General features: G+C 42.4%; 1 protein-coding gene and 1 pseudogene across 2 annotated transcripts in view; one reads left to right on the forward strand and one right to left on the reverse strand.

Annotated features, from left to right (window-relative positions):
• DPYSL3 (dihydropyrimidinase like 3) overlaps positions 1-26,244 on the forward strand; it is a 119,747-nt gene that overhangs the window by 72,813 nt on the left and 20,690 nt on the right. For both annotated transcript variants that reach the window (XM_003933979.4, XM_003933980.4), the window contains exons 2-5: positions 12,879-12,967; positions 20,413-20,597; positions 23,503-23,667; positions 26,011-26,072. In XM_003933979.4, coding sequence (XP_003934028.1) covers positions 12,879-12,967; positions 20,413-20,597; positions 23,503-23,667; positions 26,011-26,072 — 501 coding nt within the window. The remainder of the gene's footprint in view (positions 1-12,878; positions 12,968-20,412; positions 20,598-23,502; positions 23,668-26,010; positions 26,073-26,244) is intronic.
• LOC101029057 (large ribosomal subunit protein eL29-like) lies at positions 609-1,277 on the reverse strand (annotated as a pseudogene).

The following is a 26,244-nucleotide window of genomic DNA, read 5'->3' on the forward strand; positions in this document are numbered from 1 at the left end:
TTTAGGAAGTTGCATAAGCCAGTGGTTGTGTGCTTATGACCACAATCCCCAAGAAGCCCCCACCAGCTTTAAAAGTACAATGTCAGATTTGAAGAAGAACCCCTGTGGCCTCCGCAAATAGATGGGGAGCTATTGCGTGTCATTTGAAGGTGCTTCTCACACATTCCGAGGCCTGAGCCCGCATTCCTCCTCTGGGAATTGCATTTTGGCAGGCTTTCAGATTTAATGAAAAGGTTTCTTGTTTCTAAGGAGCAATAGGGTAGGAATTCATTCGACTTCTCTGTCATTGTAAAGGCGCTGTCAAAGCCAGTTGTCAGTCAGAAAAGATGAAAGGGGAGAGCTGCTTCTGAAGAGGGAGCTGGGTACCATTAATGGCGCAGCAGCTTGGAAAGGTGAAGGGAGTCACAGAATTTGGACCAGAGTCCACAGCTCCCACTCCCGTTCTAGGAATCTGTCCACTCTTCTTTGCTGCCTTTCAATTGGCATAGCCATTTTCAGTGTGGCATTAACTCAAGCCCATCCACTAACACCTGACCATTCTCCTAAATCCCAGGCCACCATTTTCAGTGACCTGCTGCATGGCTCAGTGGTTGACTAGCACCTCAAAATTATTCTTTTTTTTTTTTTTTCTCCCTCAGGTTTATTTGTACAAATAGCACAGGAGGACCCCAGCCCCATGCAGATGGCAGCCCTGGGGGGTCGCACCAGTCCTTCGGTCCTCACGTTGGCAGAGATACCTACTCTGAAGCCTTTGTAGGGGCCTGGGCACCTTTGGGAGACTGAGCTGGAACTGAAGCTGGAGCTGCAGCCTGGGCCTTGTTTTGATCTGTGGCCTTGGCCTTGGCCTTGGCCTTGGCCTTTGGCCGGCAGAACCTGAGCCCCTTGGCAATGCGAGCACGAGCACGCTTCCCAAGCTTGGGGTGGGCCATGTAGGCAAGTCGATCGAGCTTTCGGCTGACACCCCCCTTTGGGATCTTGGGCTTAACCTCCTTGGGCTTTACGAGGGCCGTGATGGCCTCGGCACGTGCGCTCACGGCCTTGGCACTGTTGGCCTGCGTCTTCTTTAGGCCCTTCTTGTTGCGCTTCTTGGCAAAGCACATGTTCCTCAGGAACTTGGGGTCCACCCTCTTAAGAGATTCGTATCTTTGTGATCAGGGTTTCTTGATACCATTTATGTGCCATTTTCGGGACTGGTTGTGTGTGGTGTGGTTCTTGGACTTGGCCATGTCTGCACCTAAGCCACGGTTCCCGAAGCACCTAAGACTGGAAGCTCAAAATTATTCTTAGTCTTGGAAGCTCAAAATTATTCTTAGTCTTGCACTTCAGTTTGGTTAGCCCTTTTTCTGTTCCCTCTGTCTATTAATGGTCCTCCCTAGACATGCTGCTTTGAAACTTCAGTCTGATTTGGCACCTCTGCATCTCCGGCACTTTCTCTTCCTCTCAGTTCCTTAGTTGATTGACACTTTCTTCGGCAGTATGCCATTTCATTTTCCAGTCCATATTCTTCCTGTCACACTGGACCACGGCAATTACCACATTCTTTTACCTTTTAATAATTTTCTTTATTGTTTCTTTTAAAAGTTATAAAGTACATTATGCATATGCAACTAGAGAAATAATGTAAATAGAGGAGGGAGAAGAAAAAGTTTAAAAGGACCCCTGCCACCTCTCCCTGCATCCTTCTCCAATATCCAATGTTAACAATATGATGTGCATCCTTCCAGAACTTTCTTCCAGATCAGCGCACACCAAAATAAAATAGACGTATTTATATACAGTGTTTTTTGTTTGCTTTGGCAAGAACTGGATATTTTGCACATTGCTCTACAACTTATTTTACATATTTCTTCAGTTCATGATACAGATTTAAAGGTGGGCATAATAATCGTAATCCACAGTATGGCAGTATCATAGTTTATTAAATCATGTCCCGTTGTTGGCTATTCAGGGCCTGGGTTGGCTGTTTCCTGTTTGCATCCCCAGATACCCTCTTCACCTTTGTCTGCCATGCTCCAAGTCCCAGGCCTGCATGGTGTACATTATTAGTCTGTTTCTTTGCCCTTGGGCTTCTGGTTACATTTAGCTCTTAGCGCACCAATAGATCAGAGGGAGAGTGAACAATGAAGTCAGGGTATTTTCCTCTGCTTCCTTCCTGTCACTGAGTCACTGTGGGACAGCTGCGTGCCTCTGCTGAAGGTTACAACTCCTGCCGGGCAGTCCTCTCCATACAGCTAGGTTACTTCCAGTAACCACTCCCTCCCCTTCCCCTTTCCTGGCCCTGGAATGGCAATGGCTCACTGCTGCTTGTAGGCCCTGGATGCTGCATATCCATTTATTTAAACATTGCCCACACTTTGTTAAATACTTTGTTAAACTGTCCTTAATAACTTCTTAATAATTTTATCTGTTTCCTTTTGGCACCCTGAGTGCTAAAGGCCTTTCCTTATTTTGTTTTGTTTTTCCCCTGCCACTTGCTGTTAGTTTTTAAGTTTTTCCTTCCTTTACCTCCAGCGTGGATCTCTGTCAGTTTGATTTTTTTGACCTTAAGATTAACTGTTTGACTTATTTTTTCAAGATCCTTCTAGGGCTCCTACTGGTTGGCAGTCTCTTGCATCCCTCATTCCAGTATCTTAAGCATTGGAGGAAGGAGGGTGTCTAGCTCCACAATTTTCCATGGAAATGCATTTTTCACATTGGTACCATTGGTTCTCCCAATGATTGGTTGTGTGATGCTGGACCATGAGCTAACCTCCCTAAGCTTCCATGTCTTCATCGATTCAGTGGGGATGATAGCAGCATATAATTCTTAGCACTTGAAGATTAATTGAACAGGATGTACTTAAAGCTTCCAACAGTTTTCAGCAAATAAGTTTTCAGTAAATGGTAGTTATTAACCATTGTTCCCATGCTCTGATCAGAATTGCCATTGGCCGTACCCATGTATCCAAATCAGCTATTTACCCTAGATCATGCAAGGCCTCTGCGGATCCTTTAATCTCTACCAGACGAAAGTTTTTTTGCCTGCCTCTTGCCTCTCTCTCTCCCCTATTATTCTTAATTATCAGACTTTGTTTTTTTAGCGAAGTTTTAGGTTTATGTAAAAATTGTGCACAAAAGTACAGAGAGCTCCCATGGACTTTTTCTTACTCCTTCCTCACCCCCAAGTTTCCTCTCTTATTAACACCTTACACTGGTGTGGTATCCTTGTTACAATCGATGAACCAATATTGATACATTGAGGAAAGTCCAGTTTGCATTAGGACTCACCTACTGTTGAGTAGCTCTATGGGTCTGAACAAATACGAAATGTCATGTGTCCATCATTACAGTATCTAGGACAGTTTCACTCCCTTGAACCACTTCAGTGTTCCACTTATTCCCCAGTTAATCTCCTCCCTGTTCCCCTAGCCCCCGCCCCAACTGGTGACCACTGATCATTTTACTGTTCCTATAGTTTTACCCTTTGTCTTTTTAGGTCACATTACTATTTGTGATCCTGGCTTTTATTTCTTACCGTTTTATCTTTACTTCTCTCTACACCTTCTCTCTTCAACTTCATGGCTAGTACTTACAGAAGAATATGTTTCAGGGATGAATTATTAAACTTGTTTAGCCTTAGAATAAAGACGTAGGTTGAATTTTAGGCACTTCTTCTTGATGGAATAGGCATTTGGCTTTTGCACGGGCTCAGGGGCTCACGGGTTAAGAGATCCTGTTTGATTGAAGCTGGATATCTGTCCTCTAGTCTGTGTATGCAAGAGAGCTTCTACCCATGGCACATGTATTTGAGGCCTAAAAAGGAACAATGCAAAGCAAAACAAACAAGTAATAAAACACAAAACAATCATATAAATCCAGGCGAAAGAGAGGCATGAATGAGTTCTCTAAAGCACTGACCTGGCTTTAATCCATACTGGACTTTTATACTGTGGTCATGAGCAACAGATTTCTCAAGCAGTTTATATAAGATGGTAATAGCCGCCTTACATTTGTACTGCAATTTGGAGTTGACTTTACCGGTACACTGATGAAACAAGAGCAGTAAAGTAGAAGTTGTGGCACAGTAGTGGGAGCAGTAGTTATATTTCTAATGCCTACCACTTAGGAGTGTTTTGTGAGTGCCCAACCCTGCGTCATGTCTTTAATGCTCACGGCAGTCCCGTGAGGTAAGCATTATTATCTAGACTTTACAGATATATAAATGGGCCTTTTTAAAAAGATACACTTTCACTCAGCTGAAGAAGCTGAGGTACACAGAAGGATCAAGTCAGTTGCCTGAAACCACAGAATAACTTAGTGGCAAAGATGCTAATGTAGCTCTGGCTTCTGGACTCCGGCAGTTGCCACCCACAGTTCAGGGTAGCTTTAAAAATTGCTATTCGTGCTGATTTTCTTCCCAGGCAGCAAGCTTTCTGTTTTTTCCAACCACATACCCAGTTAAAGATTTGTTACATCTCTTCACTTACCCAGATCTGGCATATTATTTTCTGATAAGGCCTCTTTGTTTCTGCACCTGACCCAACTCCACCTTGCCTCTTTCCCCATTCACCCAAGCTTCGGACCCAGATCATGGTCCCCAGTAATCTCATCCTTCTGCTCTATTGCCTGGTGTGGGTGGTTCCTGTCACTGTACTTTGGGTCCTGTTCTTGCTTCGGATAGGCCCATGTGGACTCATGTGGGCCCGTGCTTCAGCAGCAGAGTTGGTTCTAGCTGTCTCATGAGATCGGTTTAGGGAATTCTGGAAGAGGGCATTAAATAACATGGAATCACATAATGGCAGATTATGTCCCCTTTGTAATTCTTCTTCAAATCTTCTGGGTAGATCAAGGGCAGTCTCTGTTTAGTTTTCGTTTCTCATTAATATCTCTCTGATCCATGACAATCTTCCTTTTTAACAAAATAACAGATCCAAGATCACCCTTTAGAACCCTCTTGAAGGCAGCAGAATGCTGAAAAACATTTAGTGATGTTTTTGTTGTATCCATTCCTAGGTTCACTGTTTATTTTTGGCAAGTAACGCTAGCTTAGAATTTATGAGACTAAGATCGTGTTTTCTTTTAAGACGTATTTATTTAAGGATAATGTTAATCAAATAATGGCACAGCTGACACGGCAGGCTGTGACAGATATCATGCAGTTAGTGCACAGATGGCTGAAGTTTGAGCTGCACAGATCCAGCTGACCTTCCTCCTTGAGAATGGAATCACTCCGGAGCTCCTCTTGTCCAGTGTTGTTAGACAATGCTTGTCCAATCCCCTCCCCACTCTCTTGCTCCTGGCTTGTTATCCATTTGTACTTTTCTGTGTCTGGAACCCTGTTGAGGATTAAGAGACCATTATCGGGGAGCTAGGATTACGGTGCCCTCCACAGTCCAGTCCCTCATCCACACTCTGACCCAGGGCCGACCACATCACTTGTCAGGCCCTTTGGTAATGACATCTTTAAAATGGTTAACATGAAATTCTAGGGAGGGAAGAATGCACATAGCTGGCTTTTGATTCTCCATTTCAGACAACGGAGCAGCTGCTCTGCCCTGGTTAATGCTGACCTGGGCTACTGCTGCCTCCACATTTCTGTTTTTCCTACCTTGTATCTGTCCCTCTAGAGCTAAACCAAAGATAATAAAGAAACCAAAGATACTGCTTTTCATGCATTATGTATTCTGCTTTGTAGGTTGCATTTTAAAGGGAGTGCCCAAGTTGACCTATTTCCGACACACCTCCGTGGTTGGAAGTGTGTTTAGATGATGAGGAAAAAGATGAGGCACTCATCTGTAGCAGTTCAGAGATTTGGAATAGCCAACCCTGGTAAACTATGCCCAGTTTCAATAAAGACTCAGAGCCAAGAAACGGCATTGTTCCTCGAGATATCTATCTTCTCTCAGGCCTTTCTGTTTGTCTCAATGGCATGCTTGTCATCGAGGGTCCTAATAATACACCCATATACTGGAGGGAGCGTGGGTAGGAGGCAGTTTTAAGACCTTACTGCCCACTCTGCAGTCCTGCTGGAAAAGAGTAGATTGTTATCTCCTCACAAGAGCTTATTTGCAGAGGAAAAATGACCTGGAGGGGCCATGAGAACGTGTCCTGTGGAGTTGGGTTTAAAAGGGGAAGTCTTGGCTGACCTTGGCTGCTGGTGGCAAGAGCTGAGAACAGTTGCGGAGGCTTGGCTGGGGACTGGCGTCTCTGGAATTCCCTTTATGGCAAGGTCTGTTGTATTTTGATTAACAGTGTTAGTTCAGTCCTTCTTGAGTATTTATGAGAGAGAAGTTGTACAATGGCCAGTTATAAATGTGAGAAATAATAATGATGATGGTAGCTCACGTGTATTGAGCATTTACAGTGTGCCAAGCGAAGTTTAGCCCTTTATATATAGTATGCCCCATCATCCTTGTCTGCACCCTCAGAAAAAGGTATCATTGTCCCCATTGTTCACTGATGAGGTAGGTAACTGAAGCCCACCCAGAGAGGTGAAGTCATGTATCCATAGCAGGTAGTGTTGGCGCTGGAAGTCAAGCTCATGTATCTGCATGTCTCACCCAAGGCAACATATTTAATAGCAGAGCCAGGATGAGAACTCGAGTCTCCTGAGAGCCCGTTTCCTACCTTTCCTGAATACAACCTGAGTCAACTGGACTATCTTAGAATGTCTTTTTTTTTCTCTCTTCTTGAAGTGACGCTGCTTTGGGAAAGAAAAATAGGATGTCATCCATGCAGTCTATCCATCCTGGTGTTTTCTTAAGAGTGAAAGTGTTTTTAGGAAATCAAATCTAATTGCCCAAATGGAATTTATTTTAAATAACCACTGCACCTTCATCTGGATTTTAAAAGGATCTTGAATCCCCACTGAGAGGGTCAGAGTCTGCACTTTGTTAATTCAGGTAACAAAATATTTGATTTTGGGAGTTTCATTCTTCATTTTATATCCTCTTTATAGGATTATAGTTTTTATTCTGAGCTGCTGGAATGTCTGCAGAGTGTGGAACAGATGTGTCTTAAGCACTGTTCTCAGGCTGATTTTATTGACTGGGAAGGAGTCCATGGAGGGCTTTGGTTTCTCCAGGAGGCATGTTCTCATTACCCCAGATAGACAAAGGTGGTAATTTATGTTCTCTAAGTTGAAGACTAGGGGAAGAAAACTAAAATGGAAACCAGTGTCTCCAGTAGGCTTTTAGCTCAAGATTCTGCCTTTTCATTCCCTATTTTACCTTGCATCAGTCATTCTTAATAACATCCCTTGTTATGGCCTTTATTGCATCTTCCATTTCCCCCTGCCTTCCTCTCTTCCTCCTCTTCTCCCTCCTTTCCTTCCTTTCATATTTCTTGATTGAAACTGAATCTCACTCTGTCACCCAGGCTGGAGGGCAGTGGCACGATCTCGGCTCACTGCAACCTCCGCCTCTCAGGTTCAAGTGATTCTCCCGCCTCAGCCTCCCAAGTAGCTGGGATTACAGACACCTGCCACCATGCCTGGCCTTTTTTTTTTTTTTTTTTTTTTTTTTTTGTATTTTTAGTAGAGACTGGGTTTCACCATGTTGGCCAGGCTGGTCTCAAACTCCTGACCTCAGGTGATTTATCTGCCTTGGCCTCCCAAAGTGCTGGGATTACAGGCATGAGCCACCGTGCCTGTCCTCCTTCCTTTCTTTTTTCCCCTCCCTCCCTTCCTCCCTCTCTTCCTTTCTACCATTTTTCGTTTCTCTCTTTTGCTTTCCCTCTATTTTTTACTGCCTTCCTTTATTCATTTCTTTGTTCCTCTCTCTGTCTTTCATTCTCCTTCTCTCACACTGAGTTTTTTATGGTTAGTTTTCCTAATCAGTATCATATCCTAATGAAGGAAAAGATGTTAGACTTTTATCACACTTTAAGGTCCTGTGCAAAGCTGGATTGCAAAGTAGATCCCTTTATAAACTATATTAACATAGTCAGGTCATAAGGGGCAGGTTTATTGCACTGATTTTATAAGTAGTGGCTTGAAAGTTGGATTCCTAAAGCTACTTACCTCAGAGAACTGGTCAGCAGTTTGGACACTGGAGCAAATTCAATATTAAACAGAGAAGACAGCCCTGTCAGAAAAAGCCACTTGTAATAAGGTTTAAAGACACTTGGTACAGGGGCCTAGGAGAAATCAGTGCTGTTCCAGGAGATGGGAGACCTGGATTTACTTCCAATTGGAACTAATATACTCTGTCACCTGGAGAAGGTCACTCACCTCTCTCTCTGTATCACCCCATTTGGAAAATGGAAACAGTAGTCTCTCACCAACATACTTCTTAAGGCTTAAAAACATTCAAAGTATTATAAATAATATTAATGGAATAAATATAATATTTATTAGCTATTTACTTGTGTGCTTGTGTGTTAGATTACTTACGCGTGCACACACACACACACACACACACACACACTGGCAGCCACCCTGTGAGGCAAGCTAAGTATTATTATCCACTCTGGGCTGATGAAGAAAAAAGATACTCTGAGAGGTTAAGTCCAAACTCGAGATCACAGACCTAGTTAAGTGGTCTGTCTGATTCTCCCAGCAGAGGGAAAACCCAGCTGGATCCAGACTTGCCAGCTGGTATGCCTAGAACCCCACTGGGCGGCAAGATAGTGACACACTCACCTCTTGGTAGCTGTGCAGGGTCTAAGGCAGGTCAGTGGCTGATCGCTTCAGGTTCTGAATAGATTCATTTTGGGTCCCAGATACCCTTCAGATGACCACAGCATGCCCTAGGGGTATCATAATTATTTATATATATAATTACATTAGAAAGACTGCTAACTTGTAGACAAGACCATGTGACTTCCTCAGGCATCAGCTGATGGATGCTTGGCAGTCTTGGCTGCCAGGAACAGAAAGTGAAGAGTCCTACTGAACCGTAGTCATCACTGAGGGCAATTATTTTATTTTATTATTTTATTTTAAATTCTGGGATACATGTATAGGATGTGCAGGTTTGTTACAGAGGTAAACATGTGCCATGGTGGTTTGCTACATCTGTCAACCCATCATCTAGGCATTAAGCCCAGCGGGCATTAGCTATTGATCCTGATGCTCTTCCTCCTCCTGGCACCCCACCCACTGCAACAGGCCCTAGTGTGTGTTGTTCCCCTCCCTGTGTCCATGTGTTCTCATTGTTCAGCTCCCACTTATAAGTGAGAACATGCAGGGTTTGGTTTTCTATTCTGTGTTAGTTTGGTAAGGATAGTGGCTTCCAGCTCCATCCATGTACCTGCAGAAAAGAGAGCAATTTTTAATCAGAGATGTTGGGTTTGTTCATCTTGCTGGCTTTTGATCCCGTTATGTGTTAATCTATCAGTCTCATCCATGAATTCATAGACAAACTTTTTTTTGTGTCCTGTGAGGTTTGATTTTATGTGACCTGGGGGTGGTCAGTGGTTATGGCATACCTCATACTCACACTCCTCAGTGCCAAGCCCAAGAATTACCTTTCAGGTTCCTCTTTGTTGATGACTAATTCGTGTAGGCTGTCCTTTGTAGTTGATTCCCCTTCCATGGAAAGAGTTACAGTTGGGGAGGATAGCAGGGCAAGCAGATGACCCCTAGGGAAAGCGTTTATTTGAGCTCTGTAAGTTCAGGTTTTGATATTTTCGCTCTGCATGATGAAAACAAATAACAATAATATTAATACTTATAGCCCATTGAGCAACGGTCTTCTTAATCTCTTCTCTGAAACCTACACCAGGCCTATAATTCAGCTTTGGGTTCTGTTTAGATTCTTGATTATTGAGTCAGAAATATTGTATTTAATGACCATTTGAAAAGTTCCTATTAACACCATCTCAGTGGTGTTAATTCCACTTGGATCAGCGCTTGCTATCCCCCTGATGTACATAGGGCTGGAGATAGCATTTGTCCCTTTGCTGACATTTGATGCCTGTTGAAGGGAGTGATGATCACACCAGTGGCTCAGGGCTGGATGTCGTAGGCTGGTCATATTTCATAACTGTTTTCAGTTCAGACAGAAATTGGCTCCTTTCCAAAAACTACTTTAGTTCAGCTGTTTGCTGGAAAGATAAAGACCATCAGAGAAGCATTGAGCTATGAGATGGGACTCTTACAGTTACCAAGATTGTGATTATTATGAAGCTCCTATTGCAGATGCTCTGTCACCTTCCTGGACACACACAAAACTGTGGATTAGTGCTGGGGGCAGCAAGGTGGGCAGTAGTTCCTTGTACCGGTCTGTGACTTGGTGCTGAGCTGGCTGATGGCTCCATAAGGAGCTTATAAAATACAGATTTGGTGACATAGAGCATAGCCTGGGAATATGTATTTTTCTAATGTACACACTAGTTTGGAAGCACACACCTAAGACTGCCTCATAGAATTTTGCAGTACTGTTAAAATAGTAGATCACCAAGCCATCTTTTTTTTCTTAGAGCTCTAATTTTTGTCCACTTCCCACAATATTCTGACCCAGACACCCTTCGATCATGTGGCTATAATACAACCTCCTGTGTCCCACCGTTCACCTATTCATTCAACCAATATGGAACAGCTGTCTAGGATGAGCTTGAGGAACTAAGGTGAAAATATCAAAAGACACATTGTTCCAAGACTAAAGGAGTCTTTGGTTTAGTCAGGAGATAATTGAACAATAAATCAGCTACAGTAGAACATTGTTATTTTTCTAACTAAATTGCAATGGGAGCAGGTGAAATTTGCTGGAAAGTCAAGTCACACATCCTGGAGGAGAAGCCCTTTGGAGCCTTGACAAAGGAGATGACTGCTAGATGTCAAGTGATTATATGAGGATAGAGAGCCTGATAATGTGACAAGAACTGCATGTCATGTTATTTTTAAATATAGGCAATACATGATAGAAATGAGGGTGGACATATTGACAGACCAGATCACGAGGGGCTTGTATATCATACGTGGTGGGCATTTGTATTTGACCTCATAGGCATGTCTTCCTTGCCTCCTGTGTAGTTTGTTTCGAAATAACTTGTTGATGTTTATCTTTAAAAAAGACATATTTTCCCCTGACAATATGACATGATGAAATTTCTTCTTATGCAATACCTTTGAAGAGCAGGAGAAACTAAGTGGTAATTTTCTGTATCCCAGATGAGGCCTACCTTCAAATCCCCTTTTCTGGCCCTTTCATTTCTGAACCTAGAATTCAGCCTGGTTGTGGAGGTCCCCTCCTCCATAAAATTTATGTCCTCTTGGAAAGCTGGTCTTCTTAAACAGGAGCTTAGAGAATCAGCGTCAAGGGAATGATGACCATGGTTGGCCTTGCATATGGTATCTCCCTGCCCTTGACCCCTTGATCAATGACTCTTAATCCCCATAGTCAAATAGCCATGGAGAACATTTGCCCTGAGCAGTGCAGTCCACAGCTGACTTCTCAACACAGGTATTCACTCCTCTGTTTACAATCCTGACGTATGTCTCTGTATTTTCATTCAAACCCAAGCTCCTACCAAACCCATCGTGAGTAGCCTGCCTACCTCCCCCAACCTGATTTAATGCCACTTTCTTCCTTGAACCCTAAACACCTTCCATATTGAGCTTTTTCAGGTTTTCAGAGAAACAAACTTAGTCCTACCTCTGGGCTTGTGCACGTGCTATTCCTTCTACCTGCAGAAATTCTTCACCCCACCCCCCATCTAATTGCTCTTCCCTGAAAAGATGTTTTACAGTCTCTAAACAAATCCACTCCCCTATATTTTGTGACACTTACTGTAATTGCAGATTGCTTGACTTGTTTTGTTGACTTTATTTCTTTATTGCCAGACTTTCCCTTTAAGCACCACAAAAGCAATGACCTGGGGAGGGATGGATGGAAAGAGGGACGGACGGATGGATGGATGGATGGATGGATGGAGTTGAAATCTCTTTGTGAAGCTGAATTCTTCACAAAGTCCAGCCTCTCATTCTTTATTCATGCTATGGCTACACTCAGTCAGACTCCTTGGAATTGTTTTCTCCTCCATGAACCCAACAAAGCTGCATCCATCCCTCATACTCCAGTCTAAACTCCATTCATTTAATGAAATCTGTGATCTGTAAAGTTAACACTGATTTGTCCCTCTCCTGACTTATATATAATAAGTATATGTTTACTTTGTTAATAACTTTGGAGTATATTTGCATTGTTTTCAGTTGGTTAAATCATTCAAATTTCATCTAAGTTATAATTTTTTAAAAAGGCTTTATTTTTCTCATAATTAAAGCAATAAAGAAATGCATTCAGAAAATGTGAGAAATATTGAGTATAATGAGGTAAATATAAATCCCACATAGTTTCTCCACTGTGAGTTAAATACTATAGATACTTTGCCTTTTTTCCCTCTGGTGGTTTTCTTATACATTTTACAACATTGTGTGTACTTGTGCATACATTCGTAAGTATCTTGAGTTTTAGATATAATCGTGATCTGAGCATGTCCTCATGTCATTACAAATACTTCTAAAACCCTGTTTTCCTTACACGCCTCATCATAAGTTCTATTTTTGAGAATCGTTATTGAGTGTCAACAGAGTACCAAAGAGTGCACTAGGCACTGAGGTATATGTTGTCCCACTTTAAATATTTAGTGCATACTGAATCAGAAAATATAAAGAATGTCTCACTTACTTGAATAGCTGTGTTTCCAGATGGCTATAATATTAAATGATTGCAGAAGCAAGAGATGAAACTCCAGAATAATTTGAATTAAGGGCAAACAAGAAAGACTGGATCCCCAGCAAATACACCTCTTTAAACGTTGAGTGCATTGAACACACAGATGTCTTTGGTAAACGTGTTTCTACTAGACATCTAGAACATGAATTGGGAAAACCTGGCAGACCACTCTTCTCTGAAATACTGTCTGTGATAATGACTCATGTTTCCCTTCTTTTCTAGAGTGACCGTCTCCTTATCAAGGGAGGCCGAATTGTCAACGATGATCAGTCCTTTTATGCTGATATTTACATGGAAGATGGCTTAATAAAGTATGTATATGGAACTTCTTTGCTTTATCGTTTTGCAATTCCTCACTTCATTAATGGCCCATAAAGAAACTTGAATTACATGAATGTAGTGAAAAAAAAAATCTGAATTTAATCAACAGAATGAAATTATACTGAGGGCAACTTTTTTTTTTTTTTTTTTTTTTTTTTTTTTGAGACGGAGTTTCGCTCTTGTTACCCAGGCTGGAGTGCAATGGCGCGATCTCGGCTCACGGCAACCTCCGCTTCCTGGGTTCAGGCAATTCTCCTGCCTCAGCCTCCTGAGTAGCTGGGATTACAGGCACGCGCCACCATGCCCAGCTAATTTTTTGTATTTTTAGTAGAGACGGGGTTTCACCATGTTGACCGGGATGGTCTCGATCTCTTGACCTCGTGATCCCCCCGCGCCGGCCTCCCAAAGTGCTGGGATTACAGGTGTGAGCTACCGTGCTCGGCCCTGAGGGCAACTTTATGCAGAAAGTATTGATGAGTATTCTATGGTTCATGGAAAAGTGGAAAATGTGGCCGTCATCCTTAAGGATCCTGTAAAATGTGCACAAATTACCGCATCCTAAAAATATAAGGCTTTGTACAATAAGTATCAAAGGAGTTGAAGTCAAGATAAGTCATTTAGAAGTACTAAGGAGGAGAAATTCATTTAGAAGTAAGGCTTTGGGGTGGAGAGAGTATTTAAACTGAACCTTGACATAAGGATAGAACTTAGGTGAGTAGAGCACAGATAGGACATATATTTCAGGCAAGTTTTCCAAATAAATTCATTAGGGATGTCTGATTACATTCTAAAATGGTATACTATAGGATGCCACCAGGCTGGAGTGCAGTGGAGTGATCTCAGCTCACTGTAACCTCCGACTCCCTGGCTCAAACGATTCTCCTGCCTCAACCTCCCAAGTAGCTGGGATTATAGTTACACACCACCATACCCAGCTAATTTTTGTATTTTTGGTAGAGACGGGGTTTCACCATGTTGGCCAGGATGGTCTCGATCTCCTGACCTAATAAACCACCTGCCTCCGCTTCCCAAAGTTCTGGGATTACAGGTGTAAGCCACTGCATCTGGCCGCCAGGTGAGTTTTATGTGTAGGTTTCCTACATAGTGAACTTTAAAAGAGGATTTGATTTACATAGTGTTTCATTACAGAAACAAAGTATACTACCATGCCGTTAAGATGTTGTATAAGACTGGTGTATCCAACCCATTCTATTAGCCCCCTCTGACCCCTTTCAATTTTATTTTTATATGGCTTAACTTCATTGACTAGTTAAAGATTCTGGTTATAAGAAATCTCTCGCTTATCTTTGAAAAGTTGGCTTAGATATAGTTTCTGCAGACCAGTGTTTTTTACCAGCCTCCAAATCTAGACGAGCTTTCCCTTCCATGTGAGCTCAATGCAGCTTGTGCCCAGCTGGCCATGGTGGCTCATGCCTGTAATCTCATCACTTTGGGAGACTGAGGCAGGTGGATCACTTGAGCTCAGGAGTTTGAAATTAGCCTAGGAAACATGGTGAAACCCTGTCTCTGCCAAAAATACAAAAATTAGCCGGGTGTGGTGGTGCATGCCTGTAATCCCAGCTACTCGGGAGCCTGAGGCAAGAGAATCACTTGAACCCAGGAGGCAGAGGTTGCAGTGAGCCAAGATCATGCCACTGCACTCTAGCACTACACCTTGGGTGACAGAGGGAGACTCCACCTCAAAAAACAAACAAACAGACAGACCAGCTTGTGCTTTCATTAATCATAGCAATTCTGACACGGTTAGTCTCCTCTGAGAGTAAGAAGACTTACTTACTCTCATATCTTACTTACGTATCTTGTTCATTCCATATCCCCAATACTTAACTCAGAACTTAGCACATAAAGATTTGATAATAGCTACTTTTTATTTAGTGTGTAATATGTGCCAGGGAGAATGTTAAATGTTTTGCATGCTTTCTCTCATTCAATCAGCCAGCAGACCTCCAAAGTAAGTACTGTACTATTACTATCCTCTTTCCTGAGATGAGGATAAAAAGGCATATAGAGAGTAAATAATTTGCTAAAGGTTAATGTATTTGTCAAATACATTGAATGAATGAGCGAGTGAATGAATGAATGAATGAACAAATGTAAGAACAAACATAGTTACCTTGCCAATTTACGTTATTACTTTTCCATATTGGAAGTAAGAGAAATGGAAACAATGAGCAAACCAAAAAATATGACAATAATCTCTTCAAAATATAAGCTACAATTGATTTTATGTTTTTCTATTCACTAAAATATTATTATGTATAGTTGGCTCTATTTGGAGGTAGCAAGTTTTCTCATTTAGAGATTTGCAAAAATGAGAAAAATTTGTTGCCAAATGCTTCCTCCTTTTAGAGCTCATGATAGGCAGCACTAATTATTCACAGAATTTTTTTTTTAATACTTTAAGTTCTGGGATGCATGTGCAGAACGTGCAGGTTTGTTACATAGGTATATATGTGCCATGGTGGTTTGCTACACCCATCAACCTGTCATCTACATTAGGTATTTCTCTTTTTTTTTTTTTTTTTTTTTTTGAGACGGAGTTTCGGTCTTGTTACCCAGGCTGGAGTGCAATGGCGCGATCTCGGCTCACCGCAACCTCCGCCTCCTGGGTTCAGGCAATTCTCCTGCCTCAGCCTCCTGAGTAGCTGGGATTACAGGCACACGCCACCATGCCCAGCTGATTTTTTGTATTTTTAGTAGAGACGGGGTTTCACCATGTCGACCAGGATGGTCTCGAACTCTCGACCTCGTGATCCACCCGCCTCGGCCTCCCAAAGTGCTGGTATTACAGGCTTGAGCCACTGCGCCCGGCTAGGTATTTCTCTTAAAGCTATCCCTCCCACATCCCCACCCACTGACAGGCCCTGGTGTGCCTGGTGTATGATGTTCTCTTCCCTGTGCCCGTATGTTCTCGTTGTTCAACTCCCACTTAGGAGTGAGAACATGCGGTGTTTGGTTTTCTGTTCCTGTGTTAGTTTGCTAAGAATGATGGTTTTTAGCTTCATCCATGTCCCTGCAAAGGACATGAACTCATCGTTTTTTTATGGCTGCATAGTTTTCCATGGTGTATATGTGCCACATTTTCTTTCTCTAGTCTATCATTGATGGGCATTTGAGTTGGGTCCAAGTCTTTGCTATTGTGAATAGTGCTGCAATAAACATATGTGTGCATGTGTCTTTAGAGTAGAATGACTTAGAATCCTTTGGGTATATACCCGTAATGGGATTGCTGGGTCAAGTGGTATTTCTGGTTCTAGATCCTTGAGTAATTACCACACTGTCTTCCACAATGATTGAACTAACTTACACTCCCACCAACAGTGTAAAAGCATTCCTGTTTCTCCACATCCCCTCCAGCATCTGTTGTTTCTTGACTTTTTAATAATTGCCATTCTAACTGGCGTGAGATGGTATCTCATTGTGGTTTTGATTTGCATTTCTCTGATGACCAGTGATGATGAGCTTTTTTCCACATGTTTCTTGGCCACATAAATGTCTTCTTTTGAGAAGTATCTGTTCATATCCTTTGCCCACTTTTTGATGGGGTTGTTTGTTTTTTTTTTCTGTAAATTTGTTTAAGTTCCATGTAGATTCTAGATATTAGCCCTTTGTCAGATAGGTAGATTGTAAAAATTTTCTCTCATTCTGTAGGTTGCCTGTTCACTCTGTTGATAGTTTCTTTTGTTGTAAAGAAGCTCTTTAGTTTGATTAAATTCCATTTGTCAATTTTGGCTTTTGTTGCCATTGCTTTTGGTGTTTTAGTCATGAAGTTTTGCCATGCCTGTGTTCTGAATGGTATTGCCTAGGTTTTATTCTAGGGTTTTTATGATTTTAGGTCTTAGGTTTAAGTCTTTAATCCATCTTGAGTTAATTTTTGTATAAAGTGTAAGGAAGGGTTCCAGTTTCAGTTTTCTGCATATGGCTAGCCAGTTTTCCCAATACCAGTTATTAGCTAGAGAATCCTTTCTCCATTGCTTGTTTTTGTCAGGTTTGTCAAGGATCAGATGGTTGTAGATGTGTAGTGTTATTTCTGAAGCCTCTGTTCTGTTCCATTGGTCTACATACCTGTTTTGGTACCAGTACCATGCTATTTTGGTTAGTGTATCCTTGTAGTATAATTTGAAGTTAGGTAGTTTGTTCTTTTTTGCTTAGGATTGTCTTGGCTATACAGGCTTATTATTATTAGTATTATTATTCATGAAATTTAAAGTAGTTTTTTATAATTCTGTGAAGAAAGGCAATGGTAGCTTGATAGGAATAGCAATGAATCTACAAACTACTTTAGGCAGTATTGCCATTTTCACAATATTGAATCTTCCTATCCATGACATGGAATGTTTTTCCATTTGTTTGTGTTCTCTCCTATTTCCTTGAGCAGTGGTTTGTAGTTCTCCTTAAAGAGGTCCTTCACATACCTTGTAAGTTGTATTCCTAGGTATTTTATTCTCTTTGTAGCAATTGTGAATGGGAGTTCACTCACAATTTGGTTCTCTTCATCTATTATTGGTGTGTAGGAATGCTTGTGATTTTCGCAAATTAATTCTGTATCCTGAGACTTTGCTGAAGTTGCTTATCAGCTTACGGAGTTTTTGGGCTGAGATGATGAAGTTTTCTAAATATGCAATCACATCATCTGCAAATGGAAACAATTTGACTTCTTCTCCTCTTATTTGAATGCCCTTTCTTTCTTTCTCTTGCCTGATTGCCCTGACCAGAACTTCCAGTGCTATGTTGAATAGGAGTGATGCTGTGGCCATACCCTGAACATGCCCCATCTTGTCTGATCATAGAACTTTTTACAGTTGAGTCTTAAATACAAGTTTACAATCCATCTTCATACAGTGCTTCAGGGATCTACAACCAGAGTTGAAGGTATAAGATGAATCCTTTTTGCCATCTCTATTAGAAAGACTGAAAGGCCACTTGCCAAAGATGTTGTAGAAGGAATTGAACTATCTGATGTGTGTGTTGGTAGTGGAGAGAAGGTTAAGTAAATGATCCTAATTCAATCCTGAAATTCTGTATGTTTCCAACAATATTCTTAACTCACAGAGCTTAAGAACAGAAATAACCTCCTCTAACTATCACATAGTTATTTGTCTGTCTGTGAATATTTGTGGAATACTTGCTATGTGCCAAGCAGTTTTTTGAGACATTGTACTCATGCTATGTTACACGGTTTGGTACTTATTATCAGGGCCCAAATCATCATGCTGTCTTCCCCCTGGGACCTTATGGTCTTTAAGGGGAATTGAGATATGGGTATATATACAAACGATGTCGCATTCCCAAGGAGTAGCATATCAAGTATTACATTCATAGAATAGGTGAAATTCAGAGAAGGGAGTAGACTGGTTATTAATTATAATAGCTGGCATTTATCGAATTCTTAGGTACCTAACAGTGTTTCATGGGCTTAACATATATTCACATTTAATCTGCAGCACAACCCTATGGAGGAGGCATTTTTGTTACATTTTACAGAGGAAACAATTGAGGCATAGTAAGGTAATTTGGCAAAGGTTACACAGCTTGTAGCTAGCAGAGCTAGGATTTTGAATGCAGATAACCTGCATTTAGAGCACAGCCTTACTCCTTTTTACGAGATTTGGCTATTGCTAGAAACTTGATGAAGGAGGGGAGATGGAAGCTGAGGCTTCAAGGATTCATGCAGCCTTGGTTGGTGGGGTAGTAAAGAAGGGAGAAACCATTTCTGTTTCAGGCTTGGTATTAAACTACTTGTTAAAATGGATGAAAACATACATACATAAACACACACACGAGCCAGGCAATTCTTTGTGCCTTTGGTTCTCAATTTTCCTTAGAGGAGAACCCATGAGAGAGAAAACTGGGAACAGAATTGGCCAGTATCTGAACTAGAATGGACTTATGATCAGAGGCTGCATTTTTTCCAGTATATTTTGAATTATGGTGGCTCTGGAATGGCTCTTTGGTGATGTGGTAAAGTTGAACTCTTAGAGATGTCAGGAATACTTTATTTTAGTCCCAGAACTTGGAGCTTGGCAGGCCAGTGGTAGACTTCTTACTGCCCCAAGAGAGTGTCTTTCTTGGCTGCCTGTGAACAAAAGGGGAAAGTATTCATGCCATGGACAGTGAAGTACAGATATCCCAAGAGAGGAGATTTTTAATGGTCATATAGAGGCTTATGAATCATAGGTCTCCCTGGTATCCATAGTGGGCATGTTTGACCAGCTATTTAAGTCAAAGATGTGATACCATGTATGGAAGCAAGCAATACTGGATGATCTATAAGGAGCATTGTGTGGGGACTAGTTGTATTTGTCATTTTCTTTGGAGGCTTGCCTTTGAGATACTCATTGGCATACTTCTGCCTGAGTCTCCCCTCCTCCATTCCTCCCTGAGATGCCCTGAAGCATCCTGGGTGAAGCCTTATCTAGTGAAGGTTTTCATAGTTACTAAGCTCAGCTAAAAGCTTCTTCTGGGACAATGATCATGTCTTAAAACCATCTGGTGCTGGAGGCATCTGCATCTTTGACTTCCTCCTGGTGAATCTTCACAGCTGTGACTGGCTGGTAAATGATTAGCAAAGGGTGGAATTGGGAGTGAAGACTTGGGTGGGAAATATCCCAGATAGAATCTTTTGTTAGGACCACAGATGACCCCACTTAAAAGATAGGTAAGTTCCCATGCCTGTTCTTTAAATGGTTCACTATTACCTTCCTCAGTCTCTTTTTTTTTTTTTTTTTGAGACGGAGTTTCGCTCTTGTTACCCAGGCTGGAGGGCAATGGCGCGATCTCGGCTCACCGCAACCTCTGCCTCCTGGGTTCAGGCAATTCTCCTGCCTCAGCCTCCTAAGTAGCTGGGATTACAGGCACGCGCCATCATGCCCAGCTAGTTTTTTGTATTTTTAGTAGAGACGGGGTTTCACCATGTTGACCAGGGTGGTCTTGATCTCTTGACCTTGTGATCCACCCGCCTCGGCCTCCCAAAGTGCTGGGATTACAGGCTTAAGCCACCGCGCCCGGCCAACCTTCCTCAGTCTCTTCTAACAGTGCACTATTTTATATTCTTTAGATCCTTCTCCAAGTGCTATTTCTTACCTTAACTTAAAGAACAAAATGAAAGGAATAATAAAAATATTTATATTAAAAATTATTACACACAATATATTCTAGACACTGTCAAATCCCTGGGGTTATAGTACTAAACCAGGACACATGGTCCCACCAAACAGCCTATCAGATTATTCTGTGACTGTAAACATTATTTTCTGTATGTATATCTATCTTCCTTTATAGATTGCTAAGCTTGTGAGTCACTTGCAAAGACTCCTTTGATAAATACGAGTAACGCTGTTTAAAATCCTCATAACACTGTATTTGTCTTGGAAGTTGCACTTTTAAATGACGAGGCGTTTGATTGTTTCACCAGACAAATTGGAGACAATCTGATTGTTCCTGGAGGAGTGAAAACCATCGAAGCCAATGGGAAGATGGTGATCCCTGGAGGCATCGATGTCCATACTCACTTCCAGATGCCATATAAGGGAATGACCACAGTAGATGACTTCTTCCAAGGGACAAAGGCGGCCTTAGCAGGTGGCACCACCATGATCAGTAAGTCTTCAGATTTTACACACTCCTATTTCTCAGAGGGGTGTGTTTAATGAATGTATCTCCAGAGCTTTTTTACTATAACTTGTATACTTACCCCAATTCAGTTTATAGATGTTCTGCCTGATGGAACCAGAGAAAAGCAGATTGAGGTGAGGAAATGGGCACTCCTGTAACTACATAGAGGAGACTCATGAGGCTCTTGGCCATGGCAGTGGCTTCCCTCTTGTCTACCATAGCAACAGGGGCTGGCTACTGCAATGAGTGGAGAATCAGGACATATCGTCTCAGGGCAAGTGGTGAAAGTAGACTTAAAAAGTTGTGAATAGAAGATAAAACGTCATTTCAAAACTGCCCATTTGGGTCTGAGAAAGGAGGGCAGAGCAGCGTGAATGGAGCTAAGGAGTATCACAGGGAGAGGCATTATGGAGAATTATAGTTCTTGGAAATTTAGTGAGCTTCAGTGGGTGAACCTGTGTCAGGTGGAGGTTTTCATACTCACTGAGCTCAGTTTAAAACTTCTACTGGGACACTGGCCAGGTCATAAAAACAACTGCTGCTGGAGGCCTCTGCATCTTTGACTTCCAGTCGCATTTAGCACCGTCTGGTCTGTGCTGTATTTTGACCAATTCATATCTTTAACATTTGGCAAGTTGAAAGAGTAGTTTCTCTTGTTTTTAATTTTTGTTTTGTTTTTGTTTTTTGTTTTTTTTTTTCTGTTGCAATTCCAAAAACATCTACGGAATTGCACACCATTGGATTACCGAACCAATAGCATTCCAGGGCAGTCTTTCTTGTCCCAAAGGAATCCTGATGAATTTGGTCTCATCCCAGTGCTGGCCCCAAACTTGGTCAGGCAGAGCACTGTTTATTTTAACACCATATACATCCCCTGGGAGCACAGAACAGCCTGAGCTGTAGAATTATCCACTGTCTTTTACTTCATTTTGACAGAAGCATGAGCAGGGTTCAGCTTCAGCTGGTTGGGTGTGGAAGCCCACCCAGAAAGATTGCACCAAAGCCATAAAAGGTGCAATTCAGGGAGAACAAAGCTTTTCTCTAGCTGAAGGGTGGCAGCCTGCTGACTTCTCAGCAGCTGCCCGCCGACAAAAGCCCTGGCGTTGCCCCAGACACTAGTAATGTAGCTCCATGCATTTGCTTTCCGATAAGTGCACTTGGGCTGCCTTTGATAGAAGGCTACGGGAATGAGTGATCTTGGTTTGGCTTTCTGCCTTCTGGGCAAGGAGCTGGACTTGTTTGGCATCCTTGAGATTTGTATTGCACTTGGCCTTCTGCACTAGGGAAGTCAGAGTCCCAGTGACAAGAGTAAAACTTACAAAAAACCACAAAAACAATTGTGCCCTTCATAGATAAATTAGGAACCCTGGAGATGCAAGAAGAAAAGGAACCTCATAATCCCACATTACTGTTAGAGTTTGGCTGTATATTGGACACATTTTAAAAACCCTATTTGGCAAAACTAGGAACATAGTATATGTGCTATATTTTAACCTGCCATTTTTGTTAAATAATATGTCATGGATATCTTTTCATGCATTTTTATCCCACCCCAACATTTAAAGTGAATTCCTCATCATCCACTTTATAAAAGCATCAGGATTTATGTATTTAACCTCACTCCTCTATGAACAATTTCAATTGTTTCCAGTTGTTCACTTATGTAAATAAGTGGGAAACATCCTTGGAACCAAGATTTTGTATACAGGCTCATTTATTTCCCTAGGAATAATTCACAGGTGTGGGAATAATTATTGGGTTAAGGTTTGAAAAATGTCCAGGTTTTTTATATATATTTCAAAGTTGCTCTCCGGAAAGTTGTCCTTAGTTGTATTTTGCCTCAGCCATCCAGGGAACTATGAAAGCATAACTTTCGCCTTTTCTTCATCAACTGCGGATGTTATTGTTTAAAAAAATCTATCCATGGTTGCAGGTGAAAGAGTAGATTTGGGTCTCAAAGAAACCAGATTATTTTATTTTATTTTAATTTATTTTTTATTTTTCTGAGACTGAGTCTCACTCTGTCACCAGGCGCCAGGCTGGAGTGCAGAGGCGTGACTTCGACTCGCCGCAACCTCTGCCTTCTGGGTTCAGGCAATTCTCCTGCCTCAGCCTCCCGAGTAGCTGGGACTATAGGCGCGCGCCACCACGCCCAGCTAATTTTGTATTTGTAGTAGAGACAGGCTTTCACCATGTTGGCCGGGATGGTCTCGATCTCTTGACCTCGTGATCCGCCTGCCTCGGTCTCCCAAAGTGCTGGGATTACGGGCATGAGCCATCGTGCCCGGTCAGAAACCAGATTCTTGACAAAAAGTTTTCATGGAAATAAGATCTGTGAGCCCAGTATCAGGTTTATGTAACTGATAACAGCTTTGTCCTCTGGCAGAGAGCCTCAATGTCTTGTGCCCTAACTTAGCTTTAAATCCCCACTTTCACCCTCGGAAGAGTCTGACTTTTTTCACTAGCAGCGACCTCCTCAGAGTGCTAGTAATAATGACACATAGTAGGCACTCATTGATGGCTGGCATTTATTGAGCACTTACCGTGAACCAGGCATTAGGTAAAGTACTTTACATACATTTTCTCATTTAATCTTATAAACTCAGAAGAAAGGCGCTAGTAACACCCTGACTCCCACCCTCCTTGGCACCAACTTAAAAGAAAGAAAACTGAGGTTTAGGGAAGTTAGTAAGTTGTCCCAAATCACAGAGCTGGGTGACATTTAAGTCATCAGCATTCTTGAAACTACCAGTGAACCCCTTCAAAGGTTAATTCCATGCTCGGGATATAGAGATTTTGTAGCCACAGCTAAGAAAGCAGGAGCAGGCCTGGGCAGAGGGGAGCAAAGGCTGTGTCTGAGAGTCACACATCTGGGGTCTCTGTCATTCAGTTGACCATGTGGTGCCTGAGCCTGAGTCCAGCCTGACTGAGGCCTATGAGAAGTGGAGAGAGTGGGCTGACGGGAAGAGCTGTTGTGACTATGCCCTGCATGTGGACATCACCCACTGGAATGACAGCGTCAAGCAGGAAGTGCACAACCTCATCAAAGACAAAGGTGAGCCTGAACATGCTGCCCTCCCTCCTCCCTTAGCTTCTCCTTGCCGGTCCTTCCAACACTATCCACTCAGTTCAGTCACTAACTTTTGCTTGGAGCCTGGAACCTTGAGCATGAGCACTGGATTTAGGGATACCACACTGTTCCAGGTACTTTACTTACTTCTTACAGGATCCCTGTGAGATAGTGATTTGTTTTCCCCACTTTGCAGATGGAGAAACTGAGGCACAGAATAAGCAGCCCAAGATCACAGCATTAGTAAGCAGTAGGTGTATTCAGATTCTATGCTCTTCACCTCTGTGCAATACTGCCCATTCTACAGAGGAAGAAACTGAAGTTAGGAGAGGCTAACTAATCTTGCATAAGGTTATATGGCTAGTACAACCTGTGAGATTAGGGATTTTTTTTTTTTTTTTTTTTTGAGACAGAGTTTCGCTCTTGTTACCCAGGCTGGAGTGCAATGGCGCAATCTCGGCTCACAGCAACCTCCGCCTCCTGGGCTCAGGCAATTCTCCTGCCTCAGCCTCCTAAGTAGCTGGGATTACAGGCACGCGCCACCACGCCCAGCTAGTTTTTTGTATTTTTAGTAGAGACAGGTTTTCACCATGTTGACCAAGATGGTCTCGATCTCTTGACCTCGTGATCCACCCGCCTCGGCCTCCCAAAGTGCTGGGATTACAGGCTTGAGCCACCGCGCCCGGCGAGATTAGGGATTTTTAACTCATATCATTTTTGCTCTATAGTGAGATCAAACCCTTACTGTCATATAACAATGGCATCCTCAGAAAAGGCCAAGGCATTGCTAGGAGCAAGGATGTGTTGGTACTCAGGCTGGGAGCTTAGGATGTGAAAACATGTTCATATATATGTGTTTCTGTGTGTGTACCAGGGTGTGTCCTCTCAGTGAGTACATGATTTACGTTCCACTGTCTTCTCAAATTCTTCTATTCTCTGCTTCTTTTTGATCATCGGATACTGCAGTTCCCCCCACATACATACATGCACACATGTGCACGATGTGTTCAGCATTGTAAGGCAGCCTGGGGGTCTTAGAGAAGCGTAAGTAATGGTCTCTGCTGAACACCCAAGGCAAAAGAAAACAAGCTCCTAAAGAACAACAGAATAAATGCTATGGGGTGCAAGAACTGTTAGCAAAGGAGTAGTCGAGAGACAAATGCTAGGAGCCCAGTGGAAGAGTGTGCCCTAGGATGGAAGGGAAATGATGACCCCCTCAGAGGATGATATTTTCTTTCCATCCGCCTCCTTACCCCACAAGCCCTGCCCAATCTTTGATGACGCAGAATGTGAGATTCACTCCTTCTTCCTGTATTTGCTTTTATGCTGGGTATCTCAACTGGGGTAGAATATTGAATAGCTTTAGCACTCACTTCTCTATCAAAGTGCCTGGATCATTCCATGGATAATGTAGAGGCTTTCGGGAAGGGTGGTGTTTGGGTAGACTGGCCTGAGCTGAACCACTCTGGGTAGGGAAGTTCTCAAATTACAACCCACTTTGGCCCAGAACACTGTGGGCTGAAAGGGCCCTAATGGTTAGAGACCAAAATTATCCTCCTTTCCTCAAAATGATTCTCAGCTCCTCAGTCCCACCTATTTCTGTAAATCACTGTATTAGTAGTTTATCTGGGGTGAGATCTAAATAGATCTTTACATGTAAACCTTATAACTTAAGATATTTAAGCACAAGGACCTGCCCATTAGTTCCATAGGGTCTGCATCTTAGTTCTCCTTTCCGATCCAACGCCCTGCACAGTAACATTAACTGAACCAAGGAGATTTTTAATGGAAACCAAGTATGTGCCAAGCCTGTTACTAAGAGCTCTGTACAGATTCTCTCCTTTCATATTCACAATCACTTTATGAAGTAGGGTATGGTTATTTTTCCATTTTACAGGTGAGAAAACCAAGGTCCAGAGAGGTTAAGCATCCCAAGCTCACTGAACTAGTGGATTTCAATGATGCAGCCCCCAGTGTAGGAACACAGCTTGTGTGCTAGAGTGATTCTTAATGCCACCTACTACTGCCTTGAGCAATATCAAAGTTTACTGACCTTCTGGGCTAGGGAATGCTGGACAGAGGAGGTGAGAAAGAGGCATAGAAGAAGAGGCCATTCTGCTATGTCACCTGTTAGGAATTTTTGATTTTGTGGGGCAGGGGTGGGCAGAGCAAAATGCTCTTGCAGAATATAAATATCTGCTTTATGTTGGGCAGGAGCCTGGGTAATGCAGCAGGGTCCCATGGTCAATGGAAGTGGGAGCAAAGGATGGAGGACAGTCACGATAACATTGTCTTTCTCTTGTTTTTCCTCCCATCCCTCTTTTGCAGGGGTTAACTCCTTCATGGTTTATATGGCTTATAAGGATTTGTATCAAGTATCTAACACAGAGGTAACAACCCATTTGCTTTGTGGTGTGGGGTATCTGGATGAGTTTCCTATGGTTGCTGATGACCTTGGCCCTTGTAACATGAATCACTGTGGTCACTGTGGGAGACCACTGGGCCAGAGTGCTTCTTGAAGCCCTTGCAGTCCACGCTACGTTTTAAATAAGGTAACGGGCA

This window comes from Saimiri boliviensis, chromosome 1, assembly GCF_048565385.1.
Source record: "Saimiri boliviensis isolate mSaiBol1 chromosome 1, mSaiBol1.pri, whole genome shotgun sequence".
Lineage (NCBI taxonomy): Eukaryota > Metazoa > Chordata > Mammalia > Primates > Cebidae > Saimiri > Saimiri boliviensis.